Genomic DNA, 27,234 nt, shown 5'->3' on the forward strand with positions numbered 1-27,234 from the left:
TCCAGCATTTAATGATTACGCACTCTGCCCTGCATCACAAGGTCTGGTGAAAAACACAAGCTATATTACAATATTTATGAACTGACACTCAAAAGGAATAGTCAGTCTAAATCTTTACGTGAAATCGTTAAACACAATTAATTAAATTGTATTCAGATTATACACGAGGTTGTAAAATATTATAAAGCTTTTCTTGAATTGCAATGTTAATATTTTAAACAAATTATTGTATTACAGGTAATATAATTATCATATTTTTTATTTTACAATTTAATAAATTCAGCAAAAATAAATAAGTAAATATATATATATAATTAAATATAATTGTCGGTAATATAAATAGAACATTTTTAAACATCAATTTCAATTTTTGTAGTATATAATTACATTTATATTCGAGCATTGCAATGTTAATATTAGAAAAATTTCTCTTTTAACTATATAAGTACTAAATAATTTTATATATAATACTTTTAAAAAATAAATCAAAATTAAATCAAAGCTTTTAGAATAAACAGTGATTAAAGTATTTAAAGCTATTTTTTATTAAACATATATATACTTAATAATTTATAATATATTTTTATTCTTTAATGTTAATTTCTTAAAACTACAATGTAAACTAACAAAAATAACTTTAAGGAAGGATCGTAATTATAAATTGAAATTTTGTAAGATATTTTTGTTAACGAATGCATCTATTATATTTAAGTGCAATTAAAATAAAGTATAATGCTACAATAATTTATTTTATTTTAAATATTTGTTAGCTTATAAAGCAGAAAGTTATAGCAAAAAGTTGATATATAGATTAAAATTTTCAATCATACATCTGTATGAGTTTTTCGTATTTTTCGAATAATTCAAAATATTAATAAATATTCGTAATGACGCAATTGTCAGTATTAAAAAAATTACGTATTTGTATAAAACGAGAATGTCCAATTTGAATATGATCTCATTATTCTAAAATATCAATCTAAACGTATTCCAGAATCCCATGTTTATTTTTTTTTCTAACGTTTATGCGTAAAGCAATAAAAATTCTTGGCAGTATTTACGAATTCAAATTATCTTGTGGCGCATTGGTCAAACATTAAATATGCAAATAAATTATCACTTTTCTAATTATTCATCTCATCAAATCTTTATTTGAAATCAGGGATAGCAATATTGAAGCAATGTCATTATCAGCATTGTCGTTATCTATAATTAAAATAAAATACATGAATCCGACATGAAATTACCATAAATAAATAAAGTGTCGTTAAAAAAATTAAGTTGGATTAAGCTGTAGACATTAGAAATCATCCAAATTATAAACATCTGATCCCGCCCCTTTTTCCATCATAATATAGTTTGTTGTAGTAACTTGTTATCGCACAGGAACATGAAGCACAAGCGGCCTTTATCTGTTAGACGGATAAAAAAAAGTGACGCGTTCAAGTGTTCTCGCACACACATTTAGACATACATTTTCTTTCCCCTTTGCGCTCTCTACGAGCCTCACAGTCCGATTGGACTTTGGAATTGGTCGAGGACAAGAGCGAGCGAGAAAGATTGACTGATCGGTAGGTCGTTGATGATGACGAAAATCGGAGAGAAGGAGCATGAAGGAAGAGTCGAGGAGTAGGCCTAAAGACATCAGAAGCATCGACGACGCTCAAGCAGCAAGGATTGCCAAGCATCGAAAACCGAAACTGCCTGAGATTTATTAGTACTTTATTTTGAGTGACTTTACGAAGATGGTTGATTTTCAGTTGCACAGAGGGCCAATAGATTCTGAAACAAAGGCCCTCGCTATTAAAGAGCTGAGAGAGAACGATGAGAACGTCAGGAATGGTATTGAAAAGCTCAGAAAGCTATTGGAAGGTGAGTATTTGTTTGATATAATTATTTTCTTATTAATGAAATTTTCAAGTTTAACGAAGGGTTTATTTGTTATACGAATTTTATTTTGATACTTCGACTTATAAAGAAATAGTGTACAAGACATTCAGGATCATTAAAATTTACGAGACTTTAATAAAAATCTTTTAATTTAATCTAATTAATGTGCTTAATGTTTAAAATTTTGAAATTTGACCAATTTATTTTTATGTAAATAAAATATGAAATGTTTTAAATGATGTCGTACTCTACTATGATTATGTCAGCATAAATTATTTAAACAATGAATTATTATTTATTAGAAAAGCGATGAGCATACAGAAAATGTTAAAAGTTTAATAATTTAATATTATAAATACCCAAAATAAAAGCAATAAATTTTGAGTTCATCTAATTTCGTAAATTTTGCATAATTTATTTTGCATACATTATAATAATTTGTAATAATAGCTTACACCTTTAATGAAACCCTTTAATGGCTGTTTTTCTAGTAATTAATCTCTGCAGTACCAAATCGTTATAAAGTTATTTAAACTTTTTATCAAATTTATAATCACATAAATATGTGTTTATTTGGCATATTATTTTAATTTTAATATTTTAAATAACTATTGTGGTTTACTTAGTGTGGTTTATTCTAGTTTAAAACTTTATTTAACTTCAATAATTAATAAAAATTCATAGATAACAAAGTATTAAAATATTTATAATTTTCATTGTTTTTCATTTATAGCTAAACTTTAAAATTGAATGGCTTTATCACAATATTTGGTGGTCATAAATAAATATTTCTTTGTATTGCTATTGTGTAAATTTGTTTATTTAAAGTTGATTATTAATAATACATAAATATATAAATTATTTTATAAATAAAGTAATAGAAAAATGAATTATGATAAATAAGAGAGTATCATTTAAAATATTTTTTAAATATTATTATTATATATTTGTTATAAATTAATCATTAATCTTGTACTGATTTAAACGTAAATTATTACATAATTTGAACATTATTATGATAATTAAATGTTCTACCTTCAAGAGTTTGTAATAATATAAACGTATGAAGTTTTTTAAATATAAAATACAAAAAAAGGTTTCTCATTATTGAATACATAGTTATTTATAATTTAAGTATTATCAAAATAGCTTTAATGAATATTTTGATTTATTTAAGTGTTTACTATATATCATTTTACTGGACAATTTTTTTTAAATAAAATTATTTTCAATTATCATTTCTAAATTTTAGTTTTACTAAAAATAATACGATGTATTAAATAAAGTATTTTATTTTTATTTAATCGGACAGTAATAATAACAGTTTATTTTATCGTTTATAATTATAAAATATTACTTAAAATATTAAATAAAATGCATATAAGCTAATATTAATTTTGAATTTTTGAAATAGGATTCATAAGAATTTATGTATATCAAATAAATAATTATACATATTTTCTAGATATATTATTTTAAATAAATCTTTTATTGCAATACATTAAATAAACAGTCAATGTATTTCATTAAAAAATTAATTGTTTTTATGCAATGAGAGTTAATTACATTGTTTACATTAACAATACACTTTCATAATTTTAAACTTAACAATTTAAAAGTTTTTTTACCTTGGTCTGTCTAACTGACAAGATATGAAAAGATTTCTTTCCAATTAAATTTTTTTAAAGAGAAAATCACTAAAGCTAATACGAACATATTCTCATATGATTTAAAAAATTTCGTATTTATTACAAAGATAATTATTAATATCTCGTAATTAATTTAAATATAGTAAAATGTTTCTATAAGATTAGATAATTTATTTAAAAATAAATTATCAATTTTCGAAAGTTTTAAATATACTATATTATACATATACTTATTTTGAAGATTAACTACATTACATCTATAATCTTTTTGTAATAATACATTTTATTTTATTTGTGCATATAATTGATACACATTTAATTTTTTATTTAAAATTGACTAGCTTATTTATCGATTATTCTTCCGTTATTTTGTATTACACTTGTGTTATCGTTAGAAGAGATATAGAGAGAATGCCTACACATAAAGGGGATATTTTTAATTTTGTGTAAATTTAAAATAATTAATTTTTCGAATTAATTTCAGCCGAGTAAGAAATATAATAATAATTTATTTAATAATTTCAAATAATATTACTTGTTAAATTTTTATATATAAAATACAAGTGCACAATTTAAATTATAAATTTGTTTTAAATAAATCAAAACTGATTCCAGTTTAATTTATGACAAAGCTTTAAGTAGATAATGGAAAGTTGTGAATTCTGTGTAAAATAGGCATGTTACATTGTATATTGCATTGTTATTATTAAAAATAATAAAAATAAATATAGATTGTTATATTTCGTTGTATGAATCATTTATGATTTATGATTTAATTATATCTTTAAAAATGGAATCATTCATACACTATAATAACTATTTAATTATCATAAGTTAACTGCGATAATAATTTATTAGCATTTGTATTTTATATATAAAAATTTGACAAGTAATATTATTTGAAATTATAATCCTATAATAGAAAATTATTGAGTTCTATAAGATATCCATTTCATGAGATAAAGTGATTTTTATAACATGATTTTTTTAATCTTGTTCCTATTCAGAATAAAAAATTTAATGAACAATTTTAATTCAGGAAAGGTTAAATTGGCCGATAAATTTCTGACTTTGTATTTATGATTACACGAAAAGTTTGATCAATATTTTTTTGTTCACAATAACGTCAATTCTGGTGATTACTATATCAAATTAATGTAACATTATTTTCTTAGAAATATAAAAGAGAAAATTTAAAACAAATAAAATAACGATTTATTCTTCAATTTAATAATTCATTTGAATAATAATACATGTGAACTATGAAATTATATTTAAAATATGTTAAAAAATTTTTTTTTCATTCGCTTATCAAATTGTTTTTCGTAGTGAAATAATTATTATATTTATATATATATATATATATATATATATATATATATATATATATACGAGAAGAATCTAAAATAGAAGTTTGTTTCAATTTATGAAAATTTTCATTATACGTAAGTGCTTTTATTGTACTTAATGAAGAACTTCTTTTTATGAAAATAATATTTTAATTTATAAAATAATTTTTTATACAAATTATATTTTTATTACTGTTCTAATATATTTTTTTATAATTCACGGAATTATTTACATGCATATAAAATTTAAGAGTTGAAAAATATGATATTCAATTATCTATGTGAATGTTGTCCATGTAATATAATATAAATTTATTACGAACATAAGTTTTTAAAATCATTTAAAAATATTCATGTTATAATTTTTACAAAATATTGATAATTTTATAATATTTTATTTAATAACTGATATTATATATAATTGCAATTTTTATTTAATTACAGGAAGCTTATGTTTACGAAAAGATTTCAACGATTAATGTAATGCTAAGTTTTTTAATTTACTTGTTTAATTCATTATCTATAATTTAAATTTTTCTACATCATTAAAATTACTTAATTATGTATGAAATACAAATTCTTGAAATCTTGTATAATTTGAAATTTAATTTCAAGATCTTACGTGTTTTAAATGTTTAGCACTTATCAGAATTGAAGAATGTTTTTATCGATTTGATTTTGATAACAATAAATCTAAAATCTCTTTAGAAGTGAAATTTTTTATTCATAATTCTTGATCATTTATTATTTTTTACATGATTCATTTAAAATATTTATATCAATTATGTGTTATATATATATATATATATATGTACGCACGTATATATTAATTTGTATTTTTTTCTTATAATATAAAAATACCTATTATAAATTTTATTATAAATATAATATCGTTAATTGTAATCTTCTGACATTAACAATTGAATTAATGTAGAAAACTGAAAACTTTAGTAGTGGAGATTTTTATTTTGATTTGTTTGCTTCTATTAAGCGAAATTATACATTTGCTAGTTTAGATCAATCACTTCATTCGACAATTATATAATCTTCTGAAATATTTCGAAATCAGAATTAGAGATAGTTGTGTACGAATACATGAGTAGACTGAGAGCGTAGGGTCAGAACCGATAAGCATGAATCTTTCGGGAGTTCGTTATCGGGGTCAGCTCAAACACTTTTATTTCAAACGTGTATACCAGTTTTTTCGTGTGTTCATGTAGTTTTCTATATAAGAATTTTGCTGATAGTGATTCACTCTCAATAGATTTTATTTATTTTATATATTTGCAGAAAAATGATAAAGAATATAGAATTGCAAAAATCTTATAAAATATGTATTTCCCATAGGTTGACATATTCAACGTTATTCAATTCAATATTATTCAATTCAAAACGATTATAATGAATGATATTAATTTTTGATATCTTATTATAAGTAATATTATTATTATAATATTTAATAGATATTAAATAGATTAAATTTTATGATCTATAATTTTATTATCGCCGGGTAACATAATAATTTATTTAACATCACAAATGTTATATATATATATATATATTATAATACTATTAACATTTATATTATTATAGATTTACTTATATCATTTCTATTATTGTACCAGTGCATCATTTATTGATTAATGTATTTTTACATTATAATTTAAATTAAAAAATTTCTTTTATTAAAAAATTTTTTTTACAAATTTGTACTTCTTACTTATACTGCGTTTAAAAATGCATAAATTAAAATTTTCATTTTATGAATATAAATGTAAGTAGATAAGAATAACAGAATGTAGATATAATATTTATATACAATTTTCTATTATTTATTTATAATAAATTAAAAATAATTATTTTCAAAATTGAATTTTAATTGGCACACATTTTATTTTGATAGTTATTTTTGTTATGATTTTTTTCATTAGTGATCCTTTTAGTATAACGATTGAAATTCTCAAGAAATTATTTCTAGACATTGTAATTTGTATCATGTTGACGAGTAATGCATATTTTATAAAACATAATTATTATGAATAATTGTTTCGTAAATTTTATCAAATTATAATTATTGAGTATATTTAATGTGTTTAAAGAACATAATAAAAACATCATCAATAATTAAAATAATTAAAAGATATATTTGCAATAAAAATATACTTTCTTATTATATATAATTTTAATTATAAAATAATTTCTTTATTTCAAATTTATGATTATTAAAAATTATAATTGACGGCTATTAGTTTTTACAATATTGAGGGTAGTAAAAAGCAAGGTTAATTACTTAATATATCCAAGTTTAATTGTAATGACATTTCTTTTTTGCTATGTAAATGTGTGCATCCAATCACGTGGTATAACGTAGATGGATTTTCTTCTGTTATAAAATCCTATTCAATTAAACATATACTTTTATATTTATTTTTATAAATGAAATTGTAAATGAAGAATGAAAAAATTAAAAAAGGGCAAATATGTTTTTTTTTCTTCAAAATATCATTTTGAACTAGAATCAGTTTGAGATTTTAATATTAAGTAATTAATGAAGCTTTAACAATTATTTTTGCTATTCAATCGATTATATTGTAATTCTTTATTATATTTACTGTTTTATATAAATCTTTGTCTTATAATTTAAGACACACTTTCATAGTATTGTTTTGTAACGTAATTAGTTCTTTACATATTACAATTATAAGTTACTGCAGTTATTATACATTGATACATGTAAATTATAGTTCCAAATTTGTTGTTAATAAAAAGGTAAATTATAAATATTCTCTTATTTATATGAGATTTTTTATTAATTTAGTTATATAATTAGATATATCTTTATTTTAAGTGAATAGGATCATTTTTTTGTAACAGTTTGTTAGATATTCTATGTATTTTAGCTTAATTTACTACAAAGATTGATTAGTTTATTATTCAAGAATCATCTCCGTAATAATTACATTAATCTTTTTTGTTCTTATGTAAAGGAGTTGCCAATTATCAATTATCTTCTCCTTTATCGTAATATAATTAATTTATAAGTATTATTTTTGTTTTTTATATTCAATATTTAAATTACTTTTATGTTTTATTTTATCATATAATTTGTATTTAAATATAATTTGTACACGGTCATAAAAATTTAAACCAAAGTGTGTTTAATTGCTTAGTTTATAGACTCTGATTATTCCAACGTCTAATACTAATATTTTTCTTATTGTTTTTATTATGTGTAATTACATTGTTATTTAAATTTAAAATTTGAAAATTGAATTTTAAATAGTTAGAAATCAAACCAGCATTCAGTGATAATATTACATTGGAAATGAATTACTATTTGTTAATAATTTATATTTATAATAATATATATATATATATATATATATTTAAATCCTTATGTATGATTAATGTATGATTTACTATACCATATTTTCTATATGTACTTCAGTTTTTGCAACATAACGTTTCAATTAATAATTTGCCGAAGATATAAATTTAAAAAATAATGTTATGACATGTAAAGTTATAACATGCAAGTTATTTTAAATAATGAGAAGAAACAAAAATACGACAAATAACCAAATTATGAATAGTTTTATGAAATAAGAGTAAACTTAATTGGTTTGCGTGTATTTGGTCAACTTATTCGGTCGATTTCCATAATTTGAAACAATGATTAAATATCATTATATCTTTTTAATTTGATATGCATCAAATTATCTTCTATATTATAACTTTGAACTCGATGAAATAATAAATTGAGATTTTCTTTCTTTATAAAAGATAATTCCAAATTATTTGCTTATGGAATGTGGAACATATATTAAATTAATATTTGTAAATTGTCGGTAAATAATTATTTTATGGAATATTCTAATGTTGAAACGAACATTTTTTTCATTTAAAGTATATGAAAGTTTATTCTTTTATGAAATTGGCTTTGTTTTTAAAATCTATTTTGATTTAAGACAAAATAACATCTCAATAAAATTCTGAATTTCAATATTAATATTTGAAATGTAATAAAATTTTATAAAATTTTGATTAAATTACATTGATAAAAACTTCCAGCTTCGATCTCTTTGAGTCGTGATTGATTATAATTTCAGTATACAATTGATTATTTTATAAACATTTGTTTGAATTTCATTAAAGTTCCTATTTTTTAAAAAGTTTTTTTCACCTGCATATTCAAATGAAAAAAAAAAAAATTAATGTTAATTCAATTCTTAAAGGTGCATTCATAAAATTATAAAAAATCTTTACATATACGTATAAAATAAAAAAATCTTGTTTGAATTCAAATTATATTATTTTTAAGTAAAGTTATAGTTTCAATACCATTATCTTATTTTTACTATCGCAATATTTGTTTGGTAAATACAGAGGAAAATTTTATAAATGTTTTCCAAATAAATATAAAAAAATTCGATTTTGTCAAGAATGGGAATTAATTATTGAAAAATATTTTTAAAATATTGTAAAATATTTCAATAAAATAATACAAAACACTTCATATAAGAAAATTTTAAATATTAGTTAATACATTTCTTCTACATAAATCCATTAAAATTTATTATTTTTTAATATATCGAGCAATCATTAAGACTCAAGACATTTATAATTCATAAAAACATGATACATATTTACTGTAAATAATTTTATTTTATTTTATATACAAATAATATTAATAAAAGTATATAAATTATACAATTATTAATGTATGTTTTTATTAAAGAAGTTTTACGCTATGAATGTTTATTTAGACTAATTTAAATTTCACTGCTGTGTAAAAAACAATAAATGTATACTAATTTTCATGTATAATAATATATTGAAATTTTTAATTTACTCTATAAGATACTATATTTATTTTATGCAATTTCAATCAATTTTAATCTACGATTACATTAAAATGAGTATACAATTATTTTGTTTTTTTATTTTAAACAAATAAATATTGTCGAATGAGTCTGAAAATTGTCAGTATATAGCGAAGTTGTTCGTAAATTCCCTGTATATTTAATATTGTTATAAAATTAAATATAACATAATAATTATAAAAATATAATATTTGAATTTGCATTTTTTAATTTAATTTTAATTAATTAATAAAAGTGGAACGTATTTATTGCAGATGATAAAACACTATACTACAGAACTGATGACGACTTCCTTATTATCTTCTTAAGGCCATGTAAATACTACGCCGAGAGTGCTCATGATCTTATGAGGCGAGTTGCCGATTTTAAGCAAAAGAATGCTTCTCTTTTGGACAACTTGATGCCAGGTGATGAGAAGGCTGCCTTCCTTGAAAATAATGTTGTTAATGTTATGAAAAATCGCGATCATAAGAGACGACGCGTGCTCCTGGTAAATTCAGGGAAATCGTGGGACCCATCACGCGTTAGTGCCGATCAGATGTTTCGCATCTTCTACCTGATACATGAAGCTGCAATCTTAGAACCTGAAACGCAGGTGCGCCACATAGCTTACACTATTGGATTTTTATTTAAAATAAATGAACAATAATTCTGCTCATTTGAATTATTTAATTTTTTTATTTTTAAATAATTTTTTTAACATTCGAATATGTTTTTTTTTTATTCAATGAATATTATTATTATTAAAATAGTCGCCGTTAAGTCAATTCAAAAGAAATAGCGAGAAATTTGGTCATTGTATAACCTTCCTATGTAGTAATAAAATATTTTATTTGTTTATTTTATAATGAAAAATATGTGTATTATTTATACATATGCAATTAAAGATTGGACTTCATGTTCCATAAATATTATTTTGTTTTGATTCCTTTCTATATTTTATAAAAGCGAAAAATTATTTTAAAATAATTTCATTTGTAAACAGTTTTATTAAGCTAAAAAAATATTAAGAAAGCCAAGAATTGTGACATTGATTCATATGGAATTTTGGAATAAATATTTGTATTATTACATGGAAATATTTTATTCAAGTTTATTCAGGAATAGCGTTAAGTGATTTAAAAATGATTGTTTTAAATTTATTTAAAATTGAATAAGAATAATATTTTTAATAAGCTCATTATATTCATACATTAATGTTTATATTAAGTTAATATTAAAATTATTGAATTTATATTTGAGTAATTTTTTTTTAATATAATTTTATCGATAAATTTTACTTACAATTATCGAATAAAAAATAAATTATATTCTTTACTTGCAAATGCATTTTTATTTCAATTGTTATTATTTAATACAATTTTAATTTTAATTTATCTAATCACTTTTTGATATAATAAGTAATTATAACAAATGAATTTGGATACCAAATTTTTAATTGCAGATGTGAAAAAATTGTAATAATAATTGTTTGTTACTTTATTAGCTTTGAAACAACGAAGAAACATATGAATTGACACAATCACTTCTACTTTGCCTTATCATTATTTTACATTTGTATGATTGATAAAAAAACAATGAAAATAAATTTTCTGAGTGATTAATCGAGAGATAATTTTTAATCGATCAAATTCACGTCTTATCGTTAAATCGTTTTTAACTTTTTTGTATTAAGATTAAATCATTTAAATAGAAGGAAAAAATTATATAATAGTTTTATTATCTTTTCAGATTATAAATTGTATTATGAATTTTTAATAACTTTATCAGAATTTTACAATGTAAAGGTGATTTTATTAACAAATAATTAAATACTTTTTATATTTGACAATGATTAATAATAGATAATGAAATTCTTTTAATTTCATTTTTATACTATTCTCATTATTTTATTTATTTTCTTTCTTTTATTATAAATTTAAAATTAATTATTTTCAGGTTCATGGAGTTGTTGTAATCATGGACTTTGATGGTCTCTCTATGAAACAAGTTTTGGGATTAACCCCATCTTTCAGTATGAGACTTCTTAGCTTCATACAAGATGCAATGCCACTTCGTCTGAAAGAGGCATTTATTTTTTAATTATATTAATTTTATAAAAAATTATTAAAGTAAAAATTAAAAATTATAATAAAATATTTCTATCTTAGGTTCACATTGTAAAAGAGCCGTTCCTTTTTAATATGGTTTGGCAAATGTTCAAACCTTTTGTAAGAGAAAAACTAAAGAAGCGTATGTTCTTTCACGGGTCAAAGATGTCATCGTTGCATAAACATTTGGCCCCTTCCCATTTGCCTAAAAATTATGGTGGTGAATTACCTGAAATCAATTACACAGGTGCAGATTGGTATCCCACTATTACTGCGTATGAAGATCACATTAAAGGTGAGAAATAAATAAAAATATTAGTTAACATAATAATATATTCTAACATAATTTATAATTTATTCAATATAATTAAGTATTTTCTTAAGAGAATCAAAAGCCTCATTGTAATTGCAATCTATGCGTATGTATTATGTGTATGTATGTATGGTACATATTTATGTATATGTATAGTATACATATATATATATATATATATACATACAATATGTATTGTGTACATCAATGGGATAGAAGATTAATTAGAGAGAAGATGTGATTAGCACGTTTTAACTTTCTTCAGAAATCGAAAGAAAAGTTTATCCGATTTGTAAAATAAGAAAACTCTAAGTGAAAAACTACCGGTAACAGTAACGCTTTCGTCATTTCTGCCAATTGGTTACATTGCATATTTACTTTCTCTATACATTTTCTTCTGTTATTCTATTTTTAAGCTATTTTGATTCAAAACTTTAGTACGTGTAGCTGTAAATTCATAAATATTAGTTTAGGTCTCTTTCAAAATTTCTTTTGAAAATATAATTATGAGTTATTTTTAATGTAAACTACATGGTAAATAGCATGGTATTTTAAGCTTACAGGAAGGGAATTTTTTGTCCATTTTTATCTATCATAAACAATGATTTTTGTTTTCAATCTTATGTAACTTAAATAGTTACTTGAGTTCCCTAATTTAATCGAGAAAAAGAATAATAGCAATAATTAAGATTTTTATTGACAAACATTATTGTACAATCTATGGTAATGGGGAAAGACGTATTCATAATAATATATATTTAATGAAAGACTACATATAATAATGAATGAAAATATTTTTATAAAATCTTGTATATAATATTGATAAATACAATACCGATAATTGAAGTGTTAAAAAGCATTTAATTTATATCTTTACATTTTTCGTAAGAAATTATACAATCTGCTTGAGCACGTACAGTAATAACTCAAATATGTTAGACAATGTTTTTTCCTTTCTAACGTAAAGTTTTGAATTCTAAAAATTCAATAGAAGAATGAAAGAATTACTAGAACCAAAAAGTAAGGATTGTTATTCCTTAACATTATAATATATTATAATAAACTATAGCTAACCAGTCGACCTACAATCGTAGAAACGATTGAGACAATTTATTACGAAAAGTAGGGATTAAGACAACATTGTAACGCGCATTATAATATTTGTTCCAATGAAATACTTCAGTAAGAAATATATAGCATCTTAATTATTATTATTATTGAGGAAAAATAAGTAATATAAATGATAAAATTCATGAATGAAAGTCATGTAAATGGGACTACGTTAAATAATGTTTAAACATAAAAAAATTTTTAAGTGAATTTAATGTTTACGTAATTTTAACAATAAATTTGCTTTAATGTAATAAAAATATAATTTCAAACATATGTGGAAATAATTACAATTATTTAAGGAGAAAATAGTTCATACGGATATTCTTATCTGTTTATTTTCTTTATTTTCACTACTTAGGCATCGTGTATTCGATTTTTATTTTTAAACGATTAGTTTTCTTTCAATTTAATAATAAAAATATATCGAAAGACGTAATATTCTGTATAGTATCTATTAAAGAATTAAGTACGTAAGCATTTACAAATGCTATTTTATGTATGCACATACGCATGCACATAAGTATTCCAATTGAAATAATGTGCTTGCTCGCATATATATATATATATATGTGTGTATATATATATATATATATATATATATATATATATATATATATATATATGTATCAAACAAGTTTCTTCATTGGAATTCAAATTAAATGGTTTCTTTTAATGGAAATGAGTCTATCTTACGCGATAGTTATTCAACATACAATAAATTATAAAATGTTTACATCAATAATATATAGTTTTAATGTTAAAAGGATCAAAAATTAAATATTTATACACTAAATATTAATATTATTGAAATAATATTTAAATAAAATAAAAGATAATAGGTACTTTATTGATTATTGATGTCACGTAAATGTTACGATATTACGTGACTACACACAACGAACAAAGAAAAATTTACTCTATAAATGTAAATAAAAAAAATATATAATGCTTTAGACATTTACGATATGTAAAGTAAAAAAAAAACGATTTTACGTTGAATTATAACATATGTGAAATATTTTTATTCTGCTATTCTCAATTATTCAATTCTTATATAAGAATAACAATAAGTAAGCAAAAATTAATTTTTACATAATAATAATATATTAACAAAAATCAATAGCTTTAAATGTTATTACCCTTATAGTACATTTGAAAATATTAAGAATATGATAATTGAGAAGTATTACGCTAATAAATTCTAAATTTCTTGTTTTAAAAAAATTGTGTATTTTTACTTTCACAGAATATTTTTCAATTTTTTATATTACTAATTGGAAAGAACTAATTGAAATAATACTACAATCATTTGTTAAAAATTCTATTCATAAAACTTTATATATTAGATTAACAGATTTATTTTTATTATGATTGAATCTTTATTAGAGAAAAAAGTAAAAAATAGTAGAATTTTAAGCAAATTGTACGAATAAAAAGTTCTTATGGAAATTGTTTGTAACGATAAAAATTAAATATAAGGTTCATTAAATATTTTATTCAATTTTATTTTTTTATTGAATTATTAAAAAATTCAATTAAAACTATTATTATTTATTATTCGTGCTTATTTTTTCAATGATTGTAATACTCTTATTAGTCAAAATCTACAAAATTCATAGGTTTGGATTTTGAATAAAAAATATTAATATTAAAGCGATTTTATAAATATTTTAAGTTGACGACGTAATTAGAATGCAGATAGAGAAATAAATATCTGATATTTTTAATGAAGCCTTTTATGGGGCTACTATTTACAAAAACACATTTATGTTAAATGTAGCACAAAATGCATTTGTTAAAGTTTAACATTTTTATGTATTTTTGAAATACGGTATAATAGTTATTTTGCTCCATTCTTGAATGCATTATGAATTTAATATATACTTACATACGTTAAGTTATATGTAAGTAAATAAAAAGTTACTTAAACTCATATTTTCATATTATAAATTTTCGTGTTTTATAAAGCGTTTTATAAGAACTTGATTTTAATCCAACATAATATGCTTAGAAATTTTTTTTATAGTTGTCTGTATATTATGTTAATTTTATATAACTATATTAATTATATTTAGAATATATAATTATTATTCAATTAATAATATGACATCGTTTATTATGTTGTAATTAGCAGTATATGTCACAGTGTATATTCAATTTTTTAGTTAAATAGATTGTAAACATGTATCTTTTGATAAATTGAAAAGTACATATATACTATATACATATGCAGATGAAAATGGATATATAAACAGATTGGGTAACGTTAATACGAATGACAACGATGAACGTGATTGGTATTTCGTCATTGTGATTCCATATTTTCTGGATGTTGTTTTTAGTCTTACTTGATTTCGTAAACAACATATTTTAAGCAGTAGCATACAAATTTACGTGAGTCGGATAAATGCTTACTAATGATGAGGTCATAATTTTTGTAAACACTTTTATACGCTGTTTAAGAATTTCAGATAAATTAATAATTTTTTGATTTATAATAAAGTTTTTTTTTTTTTTAATTATATTGAATACAAATTCCTTCTGATAGTTTTATAAATGTTAATAGTTTGTATTATAATGATTAGTTGATTTGAAATTATAATTACGGTTTAAAATTATACTGAGCTATATTATCTAAATTTGTTTTTTTTTTGTTGCAGACATGAATAGTTATGGATTCAGGAACAATGAATAGACTGATTCAACTATAATCATAATTTTATAGAGTTAATGCATATTGTTGTTCACATTTGTTTTTATAATGTTATTGCTCTAACTAAATTTATCAAACGTCTTAATGACGTAATATCTGTTTTTTCTTTTTAATGTATTCAGGAAAATTTAAAATTCTTATACAAAAAGAGATCCTTAGTTTCTAATTAATAAAATAATGGATATATGTATTATATGTTAACCGCAGCGTCTCATGATATATATATATATATATATGTGTGTGTGTGTGTGTGTGTGTGTGTGTGTGTGTGTAAATATGTATATTTAAAAAAATATGCATAAATAAATACACACACGCACGCACGCACGCACGCACCCAACAAAATGTGCGTGCGTGTGTGTGTGCGTGCGTGAGTGTGTATACAATTTTAATGTAATGAAAATGTTTTTTTGTAAAAAATTTATAATTTGTTTTTTTTTTATTAAATAGATATTTTAAATTGATTATTGTTTATTTTTCATTATTTTAATGTGTGCGTATACTTACCCAGTTAAATATTTTGTAATTTAATTTAATGAAATTGACAGAGATTTGAAGTTTGCAATAATATAATAGAATATCAAACGATTTTAATATAAATATTATCTAAAAAAATATGTAATATATATAAAATAATATAATAATATCCACTCAAATATAAATAATTCATGTTCATTAATAATTATAAATTACAATATCTCATTATTATTTATTTAATGATAATTAATTTTAGTGTTTAATACAATAATTATCTCAAGGGGTATTTTAAAATTCTTTGTATTTCATCGCTACTTCTTATTCTTTATTCACAGTGTTACTCGATAAATCAATTTATTTCGCTTCATTATATGTTATTAAAATTTGTGATTTTAATATAAATATAAATTTGCTTTAAATAATTTACAAGTCATCGGAAAATTAGAGACAATTTGTTTAAGTGAAGAGAAACTGGAAATGGTATAGAATGTTTTACATATTCATTTCAATAAAACTTCTTTAATAAAAAAAATAATAGTATTGTTTAGTAAAATATTTAATATAATTTTTATGTTCTTAACAAATGAATATTCAGGGTATAAGAAGTTAATGTTACTTATAAGGAGGCTATGATTTTATGTTAAATGTCAAATGAAATTTTATTTTATATTCATTAATATATAACAAGTATAATTATTCGTATATATCTTTATATATAAATGATATTAAAAAGTCATATTATAGTATTTAATAAGATTTTTGCATCTTATTTGTTTATAAGAATATATTTGTTTTAAACAGAAAGCATATTTTAAATATAAAAAAGTATTTTTAAATATAATTTTTTAACTAATTCATTACTTGAGTTATTTAATATAAATATAATATACTAATTTTATAACATGCAAATGTTGAATTAAACTGTTGTACATTGTTTATATTAATTCTGTTAATTTTTCTATGTATAGAATATAAAACAACCACGTCTTACGTTGAAAATCACGTGTAGTATAATTTAGAATTTAAATCTTTTATAGGAAGATATATATTTTTCGTTTATTATATTTATTTATAACCAACAACTACAAAAAATTATGAATAATATATTTATATATATATATATATATATATATAATATCTATGTTAATAATGAAAAAATAAACTAAAATTTAGTTATATGTAAAATTTTATATCGATGATTTTCTAAATATTGTGAATTATGTATAATAAACCTTAACAATATTTTTGTAGAATAATTAGAAATATAATAGAAACATATATATAGTCTGTAATTATTAGAATATAAAATTATTATTTCTGTTGAATTATTATTAAATAATACTCATGTTTGTGAATTTATTATTATCTATTTGTATTTCTTCCTTTCTAAATTTATGTTTTTATATGTAAATGTACGTAACGAAAATGTTTTTTAGATGTTTTTATCAAAAAAGTGATATTGAAATTTTTTTTTAGAAATTCTAATAATTTAATACGTATTTTATTATGGATATTATCTAAAATTTGAATTCATTCGAGAAAATATATTATCTAATGAGTAGAATTAAAACTGTATTTTAGATTTTTGTATTTTTTAAAATGTTAATAATATTTTAATAAATATATATTATGTTTAGTATCAATATTGTTGCTTATTACAATATTTATTATTACTATTATAATTTACAATGAATTCAATTTTATCATTTGATCCTATTGGTTATTTATAATATGAATCCAATTCCATTTAATGTAATATTTACTTATTTTCGAAATACAGTTTAGCCATTTATACGTTATTATCGATTTTGCTCGTATATCGTTATTGTCGGTTTTATATTTTATAACACAATAAACTATAAGGTAAATATATTAAAAATTGATAGATGAAATGTGTGATTTGGATGCGCACAAATTCATGCAAAGTAAACCTCCACGAGAGGTATTTTTTATTGGAGAAAAATGCGTAGTGGCAATGGACCTAAAATACATGGTGCTAAGTAAGATTTTAAAATATGTATTTTACATATGTACATAGGGTACTTAAAATTTTAAAGACAATTATTTTCAAAACTATGTTTATAAAGTAGATGCTAATTATCTGTAAAAAAATTATACAACTGTCGATTGAAAATTTTATATATTCTTTCGAAAAATTAAAAAAAAAATTCAGTATTCAATTCAACCGCGATTTATTTCGAATCGATTTTATTTTGGTGCAAATCATTATTTTTTGCCTATAAAATATGTAATAATTCATTGATATAGATTCATTCTTCTTCATCTGCTTTATTTTTGCTTCAGTTTCTACTGTCAAATATCTCGTTAAGAATTTGTTGCATTACTTTTTACAAAATCTTCGTTTTTAATATTTGATCTTTTAAAAATATTTTTTATTCAAGTATATATTATATATATATATATATATATATATATATATATATATATATATATATATATGAGTAAAACGTGTTATGTAAATGTTTATGTTAACATGCTTCATACGGCACTATTATTATTATAACCAAATTTATTATTAATAATAATGAATTGTAAATATTATTATGTTACCAAGCGATATTAATAGAATTTATCATAATTTATCTCTCTTTTCTTATTAATATATAACTTTTAAATATATCATGATTGGTAGATAACATTAAAAAATGTTGTATATGAAAATTATATTAAAAAATGATTATTTTACTACAGACATTAATACTTTTATCTAAAAATTTGATTTGATTAAGCGAAATAAAATGTTTTTCTACATTTTCAATTTAACACGTCTGTAGTTTGACGTTCAAATTGAAGTTTAAAAAATGAAGTTATTGGTGCAAAATCATGTTGTAATTTAATATTTATAAATATGGTGTAAGATCATTTTTATGTGAACTTAAGTAAAATTGCTATGCTACATTAAGCAAAAATTACATTAAAATATTAAGTTATATTATCTTATAAATAGTTTTTTCATAATAATTAAAACTTCCTTATTATTAAATATGACAATAGTATGTTCGGAGATAATTTTTAATCGCACGAGTATCTTCTATACCATAAATACAGTTAATTTATGACATGGTCATGCGCATTCCTTCCTCCATTATAAAAATCGGCAAATAATAAAGGAATGAAAATTTCAATAAGTAAACTCCTTGCTTATCAATTGCGGACTTAACGAAATGTCTCGTCTACGATGGAGTCTTACTATGCGATTGCAATTATGCGAAGGCCATGACGTTCAGACACTGCGGCGATGGTGATGAGAAAAAAGGTGGGGAAGCGGAGTCAATAGCGTCGACGACCGCTCGCCTGGAATATCCAGCGCAACGCCATGGCAGTCACTGATGTGGGGTCCGTAGCACCGGTTTATGCCCATTCGACTTCTCGACAGTCTCGGTCTGCATACTTTTCTCGGGTACGGCACGGCACAAACTTTCTCATGCTTGTATAAATTTTACGTGTTACGCATATTCTTGTTTTATTACCGAGAATTATTCAAATTGTTGGGATTTTTACTGCGTTGTATTATAATTGGTTAAATTGTTGAATTGGACCTTGAAGTATAAGAATATGTTTGGAATGTATGGTTGAACTGTTATTCAGTCATATATAGTAATGTGTTTGATTCTTACATTTGTGTTGGTGAATAGTATTCGATAGTATATGGTTATTAACTTAAAGTTTAAAAAGGTAGACAAATTTCTTAATAAATAGTTTTTTAACAGGATTATTCAAGATGAATATATTATATATATTGGGATATATATATATATATATATATATATATTTGTGAAATTTTATGATATTTTAACCAGTTGTTTTTAATTTATCTAAATAATGAAATCGAATTATGAAATAAGAAATACATAAGAATATAATAACTTACGCACATAATAAAACTATGAAAACTTGTTGTTTTCTTTATAGTTTGTAGTGTAAATAATATATTTTAATAAAAGCATTGCCATAGATTTTTCTGCAGTTGTACTTATTAACTTGAAAAATATATTTCTTACAATTTTATTATTGTTGATATGAAAATATCATAATTATTCATATATATATATATATATATATATATATTTTTTTTTTATATGTAGTATACATACAGTACTAATCAATAATAATTATATTTACAATCACGTAAAGAATTATGTAAGATTATATCTGTAGTATTAATTCATTTAATATAATTTTCAATATTTTAATAATCCATTATTACTAAAATATAATTGTAAATAAGTAGCTTTTAAAATGCTTGTAAAATGGTCGTTTTAGTAAGTATACTACGTATTTCATATTAATTTATATTAATTTTATTACAAATTATGTTATAACTTATTTAGATAAATATATTTTATTAACAAGATCATTCTATGAGTAAAAAATTTAGTTTATAATATAAGAACCCATACTTTTCAAATATCTTTTCAATTTGGCTAATCGTTAAAATATCTAATGATCTTAAGCGTGAATTTTCCTTATTTTGGCTATCATACAACCTGTCCTTATTTTTCTAGATCATATTATATTCGCAACACAAAAAAGTATTTTGAATATTGTTGAGAACATGTAACAAGTATATGTAATTATATGCACTATGCATTGCAATACTTTTATTATTAATTTCAATAATTATCAAGGATATTAATTAATAATACGAAAATTACAAAATATTATTTTTGCCGACAAATCAATACTCCAATTATCAATATTTAATATCAATATCAATATTTAATTTTACATTTCATAAATTTTATAAGTCCATAAAACGTACATACTTTTCCAATAAATCATACTGATCAATTCAATGTATATGAAGAATATTTTTTATTAGTTAATTAAAATGCGTAGCTATTATTATATATGCTAATTATTTATAAGTTATATCTATAATTAACAATTATTTATAATATAGTAAATTCAATTATTTTTTATCTTATATTGAAAATATTTAAAAAACGATTAAAAAAAAATTTTTATAATAAAAAAGTTTAAATCAGTATATTAGAAAATATGTTATGAATTCTAATTACATAGTTTTCATGTATTGAAAAGAATTGTGAACAAAATTGATTGATTAATAATCTAGATTCTACATTGAAAGTTTCTCATGAATACATTAAATTATCATATTAATTACAGTGCGGTACAGTAATGTAGAGAATATAAAAATGATTTCGTTAGAAAAGATTAAAACAATTAATTATTTATAAGTGAGGTCTTCAAACAAATTAACAATTACATTTTTAAATTTTCGAGTTAAAATTCGTGCGTTTATTGTAAAGTCATGTTGTAACTTTAATTTCCTAATCTATCGAATTAGTTACTCATATTTTATAGAGCTCATTATTCGAAAAATAAAAAAAAAAATTTTACGTGCTCATTTTAAAAATTTTAAAAGTTTCATATAAGTTTGTAAGAAACACATCTTAAATAACGTGAAAGTTGCCAGTGTTATTAAGAGAAATTAATACAATCATGAATAAATAATGTAATACATAATTTATATTGTCATTACACGAACAAATTAATCGTTTTACAAATTTTCTTTTTTTTTAATATTAATTTATTGAATTACATTAATTTTGGCTTAGGGTACAATAAAATTGTCATTTTATGCCGAAAATAAAATTATACAATGCAAAAAACAATAATAATAATTAAATTTATTCCTTTAATTTTGCAACCAAATTTATTTTTAATTTAGGAATTTGTAATTAAATTCAAGTAAGAAGATATAAACCTAAACGCGCCATGTCAGCAGATCAGACCACGTTAGTGCAGTCGGTTTCCCTGAAGCTTCAGGAGAAGATGAAATCGTTGCCTAAATTAATGATAGGCAATATAGAACTTGATTTTAATCCAAATGAACCCAACGAGGAACTGCGAGAGAAAGCACGAATAGAATTACGAGAGACGCCAGAAAATGTTGAAGAGGGACTCAAAGTTCTTCAAAAATTACTGAAAGGTCAGAAACAGCCCAAGTATTTATTTTTAATATTTTCTTTAAATTGAAATTTTTAATGCATATAAGCTTTGTAATGTTTATTTATGTTGAATAACATATATTTAATTCTATTTATAGTATTATATTTTCATGTTTTAAAATTTTAGTATGATTTCTCCATTGGTACACACAGCCTTCATGATGTCGTAAATATCTTTTTTAGTAAGCGCTTAATGAGTGTCTTTTTCTAACGTAAATATTACGAAAAATAATGGGGCTTCTACACTAACAAATAAATGAAAGTTTTGTCTTATGCAATCAAACGGAAACTATAGGAATAACTCCTTATTAATATATATATATATATATATATATATATATATATATATATATATATATATATATATATATATATCATATATATATATATATATATGAGTTATTAATAACTTTTTATTGTAAAAATTGAAACACTATTTTAAAAAATGATAGACTACGGAAATAGTTAGAAATTAAAAATATTTATATTTTCCGAAAAATTTGGGTATCTTATTAATTTATCATTATAATGAAAAAGCAAACATTTTAAAGCGTTATCGTCAAACATTACAGTCACTCAATATTTATTATTTTCCATGAAGCTCATTAAGTCATAATAATTAAATAAATTTTGTAATTGATTTGGCACTATTTTTTATTAATTACAGATCAATCGGAATTACAGGTTCCTTTGAATAAAGAACACCTTCAAAAATTTTTACGACCCTGTAAATGGTATCCGGACAGTAGTTTTGAAATGGTAACTAATTATCGTCAATATTATCATCTTCTTACTGTTTTTGAAAATATTTTCCTAAATATAAATATTTTTATGGTATTTGATTACTATTATTAATATTATTAATTTATATTTAATGTTGTTTTCGAAATGAGATTATCACTGATGCTAAAAAGCAGTGTGTAAATATATTATTAATATATTAATATGTAATGAACTGTAATGTACTCAAAATAGAAATTTGAATTGTGAGTCAAGTTGAAAAACAAATATTAACTGATCAAATTACATGTAAAATCAACTGAATCTTGCTAATAAATATCACTTCATTGTTTACTAATGTTTCCGCAGCCAATGGTACAAATAATTTTTCGCTGATACAACTGAGATAATTGTTATATAGACAGAGTTACAATTAGTTCGTTGTCCATTGCGCTTTGTTTCAGTTCAAGTACTGTTGATTATTTTATTTATTATTTTTTTTTTTTACAAATAAGCTTATAAAAATTTTATCTCGGTGAGTAATGTATTCCAATTTTATCTTATTATGATGTGATACTCAATTTTTCCAGATGTTTCTTATTTCAAAGACACTTAAAATATAATGTATTTGTAGAATAATATTTAAGAATAGAATATTGATACCGTGTTAATAAATAATTAAATTAATCGTAAAAGAAACATATTATTCAACCTTTATCTGCTCGTTTGTAAAATAACGAAGAATTATTTTTTTTTTTATCCAGGATCCCTTTCTCGATAATAAAAATGAAATAAATGCTGAAATTGAATAATATTTTTATTATATATATATAATTAATTATTAATATTTAATTATACGTAGAAATGCGTGTGTATATGTGTACATACACTTAATAGGCAATAAGTCGAATATTTCATCTCTGAGTTACTATTATTTGTTGGGCATAAAAATTATTTTTTCTTTCTTAATATATAACATTTTATTTTTGGAAGGTTAATATTGGTAATGTAAGATAATAATTAAATCATTTTTCAATAGATGAAACGTTTTTACAAATTTCGTCAAACTCATCCTCGTTACTGCGACAATTTGTATCCCAGTAATGAGTATGCGATACTCATGTCAGGAATACTTACTCCTCTACCAAGACGCACAGAAAACGTTCGAGTATTTCTTTTAGAAGGCGGTAAGAAATGGATACCAAAAGAGATATCACTCGATCAAATATTTCGAGGACTTATTCTTTTCCTTGATGCTGTTTTAGTTGAGCCTATTTCTCAGGTAATCAAAAAATAAGGCTCCTTTTATTTATTTATTTATTTATTTATTATTATTATTATTATTATTATTATTATTATTATTATTATTATTATTATTATTATTATTATGGTATGTATAATTAATTTCATACATTAATTTTTATCTGGAGCTATTTAAATTGAACATTACGCAATTCATAGATTCAAAGCTACAATGGATATAACTTAATTAGTTATATCAAATAATATATACAATATTAATAAAATGAAGATATAATATTTTAGATTGCTGGTGTTCGAGTCATCCTTGATATGGATGGCCTGACGTTGTCACACGTGACATATTTTACTCCAAGTTTCGCCGCAGCAGTCGTTGAATTTGTTCAAAGATGTTTGCCTTGTCGTTTGAAGGGAATTCACGTAGTCAATCAACCTTTTATTTTTAATATGGTGTTTGCTATATTTAAACCATTCTTACAGGTATATACGTAATAATATGTAATTCTATAATTAATTCAATAGAACGAAATATAAATTTAGGAATAAAAGTATATTCAAAGCATGAAATTATTAATAATTTGTTATCAAAATACTTTTAAGTTTTAAAAAATAATTTTACTTACTCTTTATACATATTGATAATTAATTAAAGTCATAGACGAGGTATCTATTATCATAAATTATACAAAAACGTTAATACCTTTTTATTATAATAATTGTCTATATTGCTTTTTCATTATCTAATTAGCTAATGAGTAGAATTCAATTTTTAGGATGATTTTTTAACAAGCGAATAGGATATTTTTTTAATTTATAATAACAGTAAATTATTTTTACTTTTTATTTAGACAAGAACAATTATTTCAATTTTTTCCTTTTTGCAAAATTGAATTATTTATGTGAAATGAAATAAAACATATTAATATATTTTTATACAATGCAATTATCATATATTATATAATCATTATTATAAACTAAATATTCGATAATTTATAACTAAATAAGTTCTAGTTAAAGTATTTGTTTTATTAAATAAAATTCTTTAGACAATCTAAATACAATATCTATACTAAGTTCACTCTATATAAACATATATGCTAGGTTTTTTTGTGTTAGGTTTACATAAGTTTATGATAAATGTCGATATAGTAGAAATCTTGAAATGCTGTTTAGCAAAAAAAATTTTTTGCAATAGATTTAAAAGAAAAAATTCGTAATTCAAATTATTCTAGTGTTTTTGGAATTAAATCAATGAGAAATATATATTTGTATCTTCTTTTTGTGTTTTGTCCTGTATCTCAAAACTTAGCAATTTCAATACGTAGAGCCGTGTAATTTTTTTAATAATTTAAACATTGTAATTTTCTTTCGCTACATTTGTAATAAATTAGTTATGTAAAATTATGTGAATAATGAGTTATATAAAATTCTATTTTAAAATTGGTATCCAATGTAGTTAAATTAATATAGAGCACTTGATTGGAAAATATACACATATTACATCGCTTAATACCTGATGTTTAATCATTATAAAGAATTACGCATTCTTTCATAAGAGATTAATAATAATCTCTATATGTACCTACTGGAGTTTGACATGTCATAAATTTCAGATATATAAAATAATTTATAATTTATTTACTTTATAAAAATAGTAAAAAAGTTATATATTGAATATATAAATATTAATAAATCTTTACTATTTCTAATAGAATATCAAGTGTTGAATTAAATTATGTTATTAGAGAGCAACGTTAATAAACATTAGGGTAATCATTTTTATTAAATAATTTATTATTTATTAAAAAATTATTATTTAACAATAATTTATTAAATAATCCAAAAAATTTTCATAATCAACCATTGTAAATATTTTTTATAGGAAAAATTACGTAAAAGGATTCATTTTCATGGTAGAGACAGAACTACACTACGAAATTTTATCGATCCTAAAGCGTTACCTAAACGATTGGGTGGTGAATTAGATTATTCTGATGAGCCGATAGGAGAGCAATTAGTACAATATTTAAGTGCATTCGAGGATGAATTTAAAGGTAATTTAATATTATTTATTAAAAATTGATTAAAGGCGCGGAAAATTTGTTGAAAACAATTTTTTTAAATGTGCAAGAAGCATTCATTAATTCTTACAATATTATATATAATAACGTTTTCATCATAAAAATATAATCATCTATATTTAAAAATACTCTGGTATGAAGTATATAATATGAATATATATAATGAATATACTCTGAAAATTACATATAAAATAGTTTTTATTCTTATGTATCCAGTGTTTTTAAATCTATTTGATATATTATTTACAATTGTTTAAATTAAATAATAGTCACCATACATCATTGACATTCATATGATATAATTAATTTTTAATAAGTATTTTTACGTATTATAAATATGATTCTATTGACACTGATTAATGTACACCCGAAAAGTAAAATTTTATCAAAAATATGGATGTAAGGTTATCTAGATAAATTAAAGAATACATGTAAAATATATATATATATATATATATATATATATATATATATATATATATATATATATAATATGTAAAAATATTTTAATGATAATAATCATTTAAAAATATAATTATATTATCATATTGATACTAAAATATTAAATCAATTTTAAATAATCATTTTAATTTTTAGAATCTAGTAAATATGGATACGTTTCGAAAACTTAAAGAAGAATCTAAATATTTTGCACTGGAATAATCATAAAGTATACCCAACTACAAATTTTACATCATTA

General features: G+C 21.4%; 2 protein-coding genes across 2 annotated transcripts; both read left to right on the forward strand.

Annotated features, from left to right (window-relative positions):
• Nucleotides 1-1,529: 1,529 nt before the first annotated feature.
• Nucleotides 1,530-16,158, forward strand: LOC105368015 (clavesin-1). Its single transcript, XM_011506900.1, has 5 exons — nucleotides 1,530-1,872; nucleotides 10,026-10,366; nucleotides 11,710-11,838; nucleotides 11,922-12,156; nucleotides 15,948-16,158. Exons 1-5 carry the CDS (start codon nucleotides 1,746-1,748, stop codon nucleotides 15,980-15,982), a joined length of 867 nt encoding a protein of 288 aa, XP_011505202.1. The 5' UTR covers nucleotides 1,530-1,745; the 3' UTR covers nucleotides 15,983-16,158.
• A 6,039-nt stretch (nucleotides 16,159-22,197) lies between these two features.
• LOC105368016 (alpha-tocopherol transfer protein-like) lies at nucleotides 22,198-27,207 on the forward strand. The gene is made up of 6 exons (XM_011506901.1): nucleotides 22,198-22,454; nucleotides 23,141-23,232; nucleotides 24,233-24,475; nucleotides 24,739-24,933; nucleotides 26,336-26,507; nucleotides 27,132-27,207. Exons 1-6 carry the CDS (start codon nucleotides 22,241-22,243, stop codon nucleotides 27,164-27,166), a joined length of 951 nt encoding a protein of 316 aa, XP_011505203.1. The 5' UTR covers nucleotides 22,198-22,240; the 3' UTR covers nucleotides 27,167-27,207.
• The last annotated feature ends 27 nt before the right edge of the window (nucleotides 27,208-27,234 follow it).

Source organism: Ceratosolen solmsi, unplaced genomic scaffold, assembly GCF_000503995.2.
Source record: "Ceratosolen solmsi marchali unplaced genomic scaffold, CerSol_1.0 scaffold6, whole genome shotgun sequence".
In the NCBI taxonomy this organism is placed as follows: domain Eukaryota; kingdom Metazoa; phylum Arthropoda; class Insecta; order Hymenoptera; family Agaonidae; genus Ceratosolen; species Ceratosolen solmsi.

What these genes read in the sequence shown, in the direction of transcription:
- LOC105368015 (XM_011506900.1), top strand. Translation starts at nt 1,746, where the DNA reads ATGGTTGATTTTCAGTTGCACAGAGGGCCAATAGATTCTGAAACAAAG. An exon ending in TCTTAGAACCTGAAACGCAG is followed by an intron (nt 10,367 to 11,709) that starts GTGCGCCACATA and finishes AATTATTTTCAG; the next exon opens with GTTCATGGAGTTGTTGTAAT. An exon ending in TGCCACTTCGTCTGAAAGAG is followed by an intron (nt 11,839 to 11,921) that starts GCATTTATTTTT and finishes TTTCTATCTTAG; the next exon opens with GTTCACATTGTAAAAGAGCC.
- LOC105368016 (XM_011506901.1), top strand. Translation starts at nt 22,241, where the DNA reads ATGTCAGCAGATCAGACCACGTTAGTGCAGTCGGTTTCCCTGAAGCTT. An exon ending in TAGTTGAGCCTATTTCTCAG is followed by an intron (nt 24,476 to 24,738) that starts GTAATCAAAAAA and finishes ATAATATTTTAG; the next exon opens with ATTGCTGGTGTTCGAGTCAT. An exon ending in TATTTAAACCATTCTTACAG is followed by an intron (nt 24,934 to 26,335) that starts GTATATACGTAA and finishes TATTTTTTATAG; the next exon opens with GAAAAATTACGTAAAAGGAT.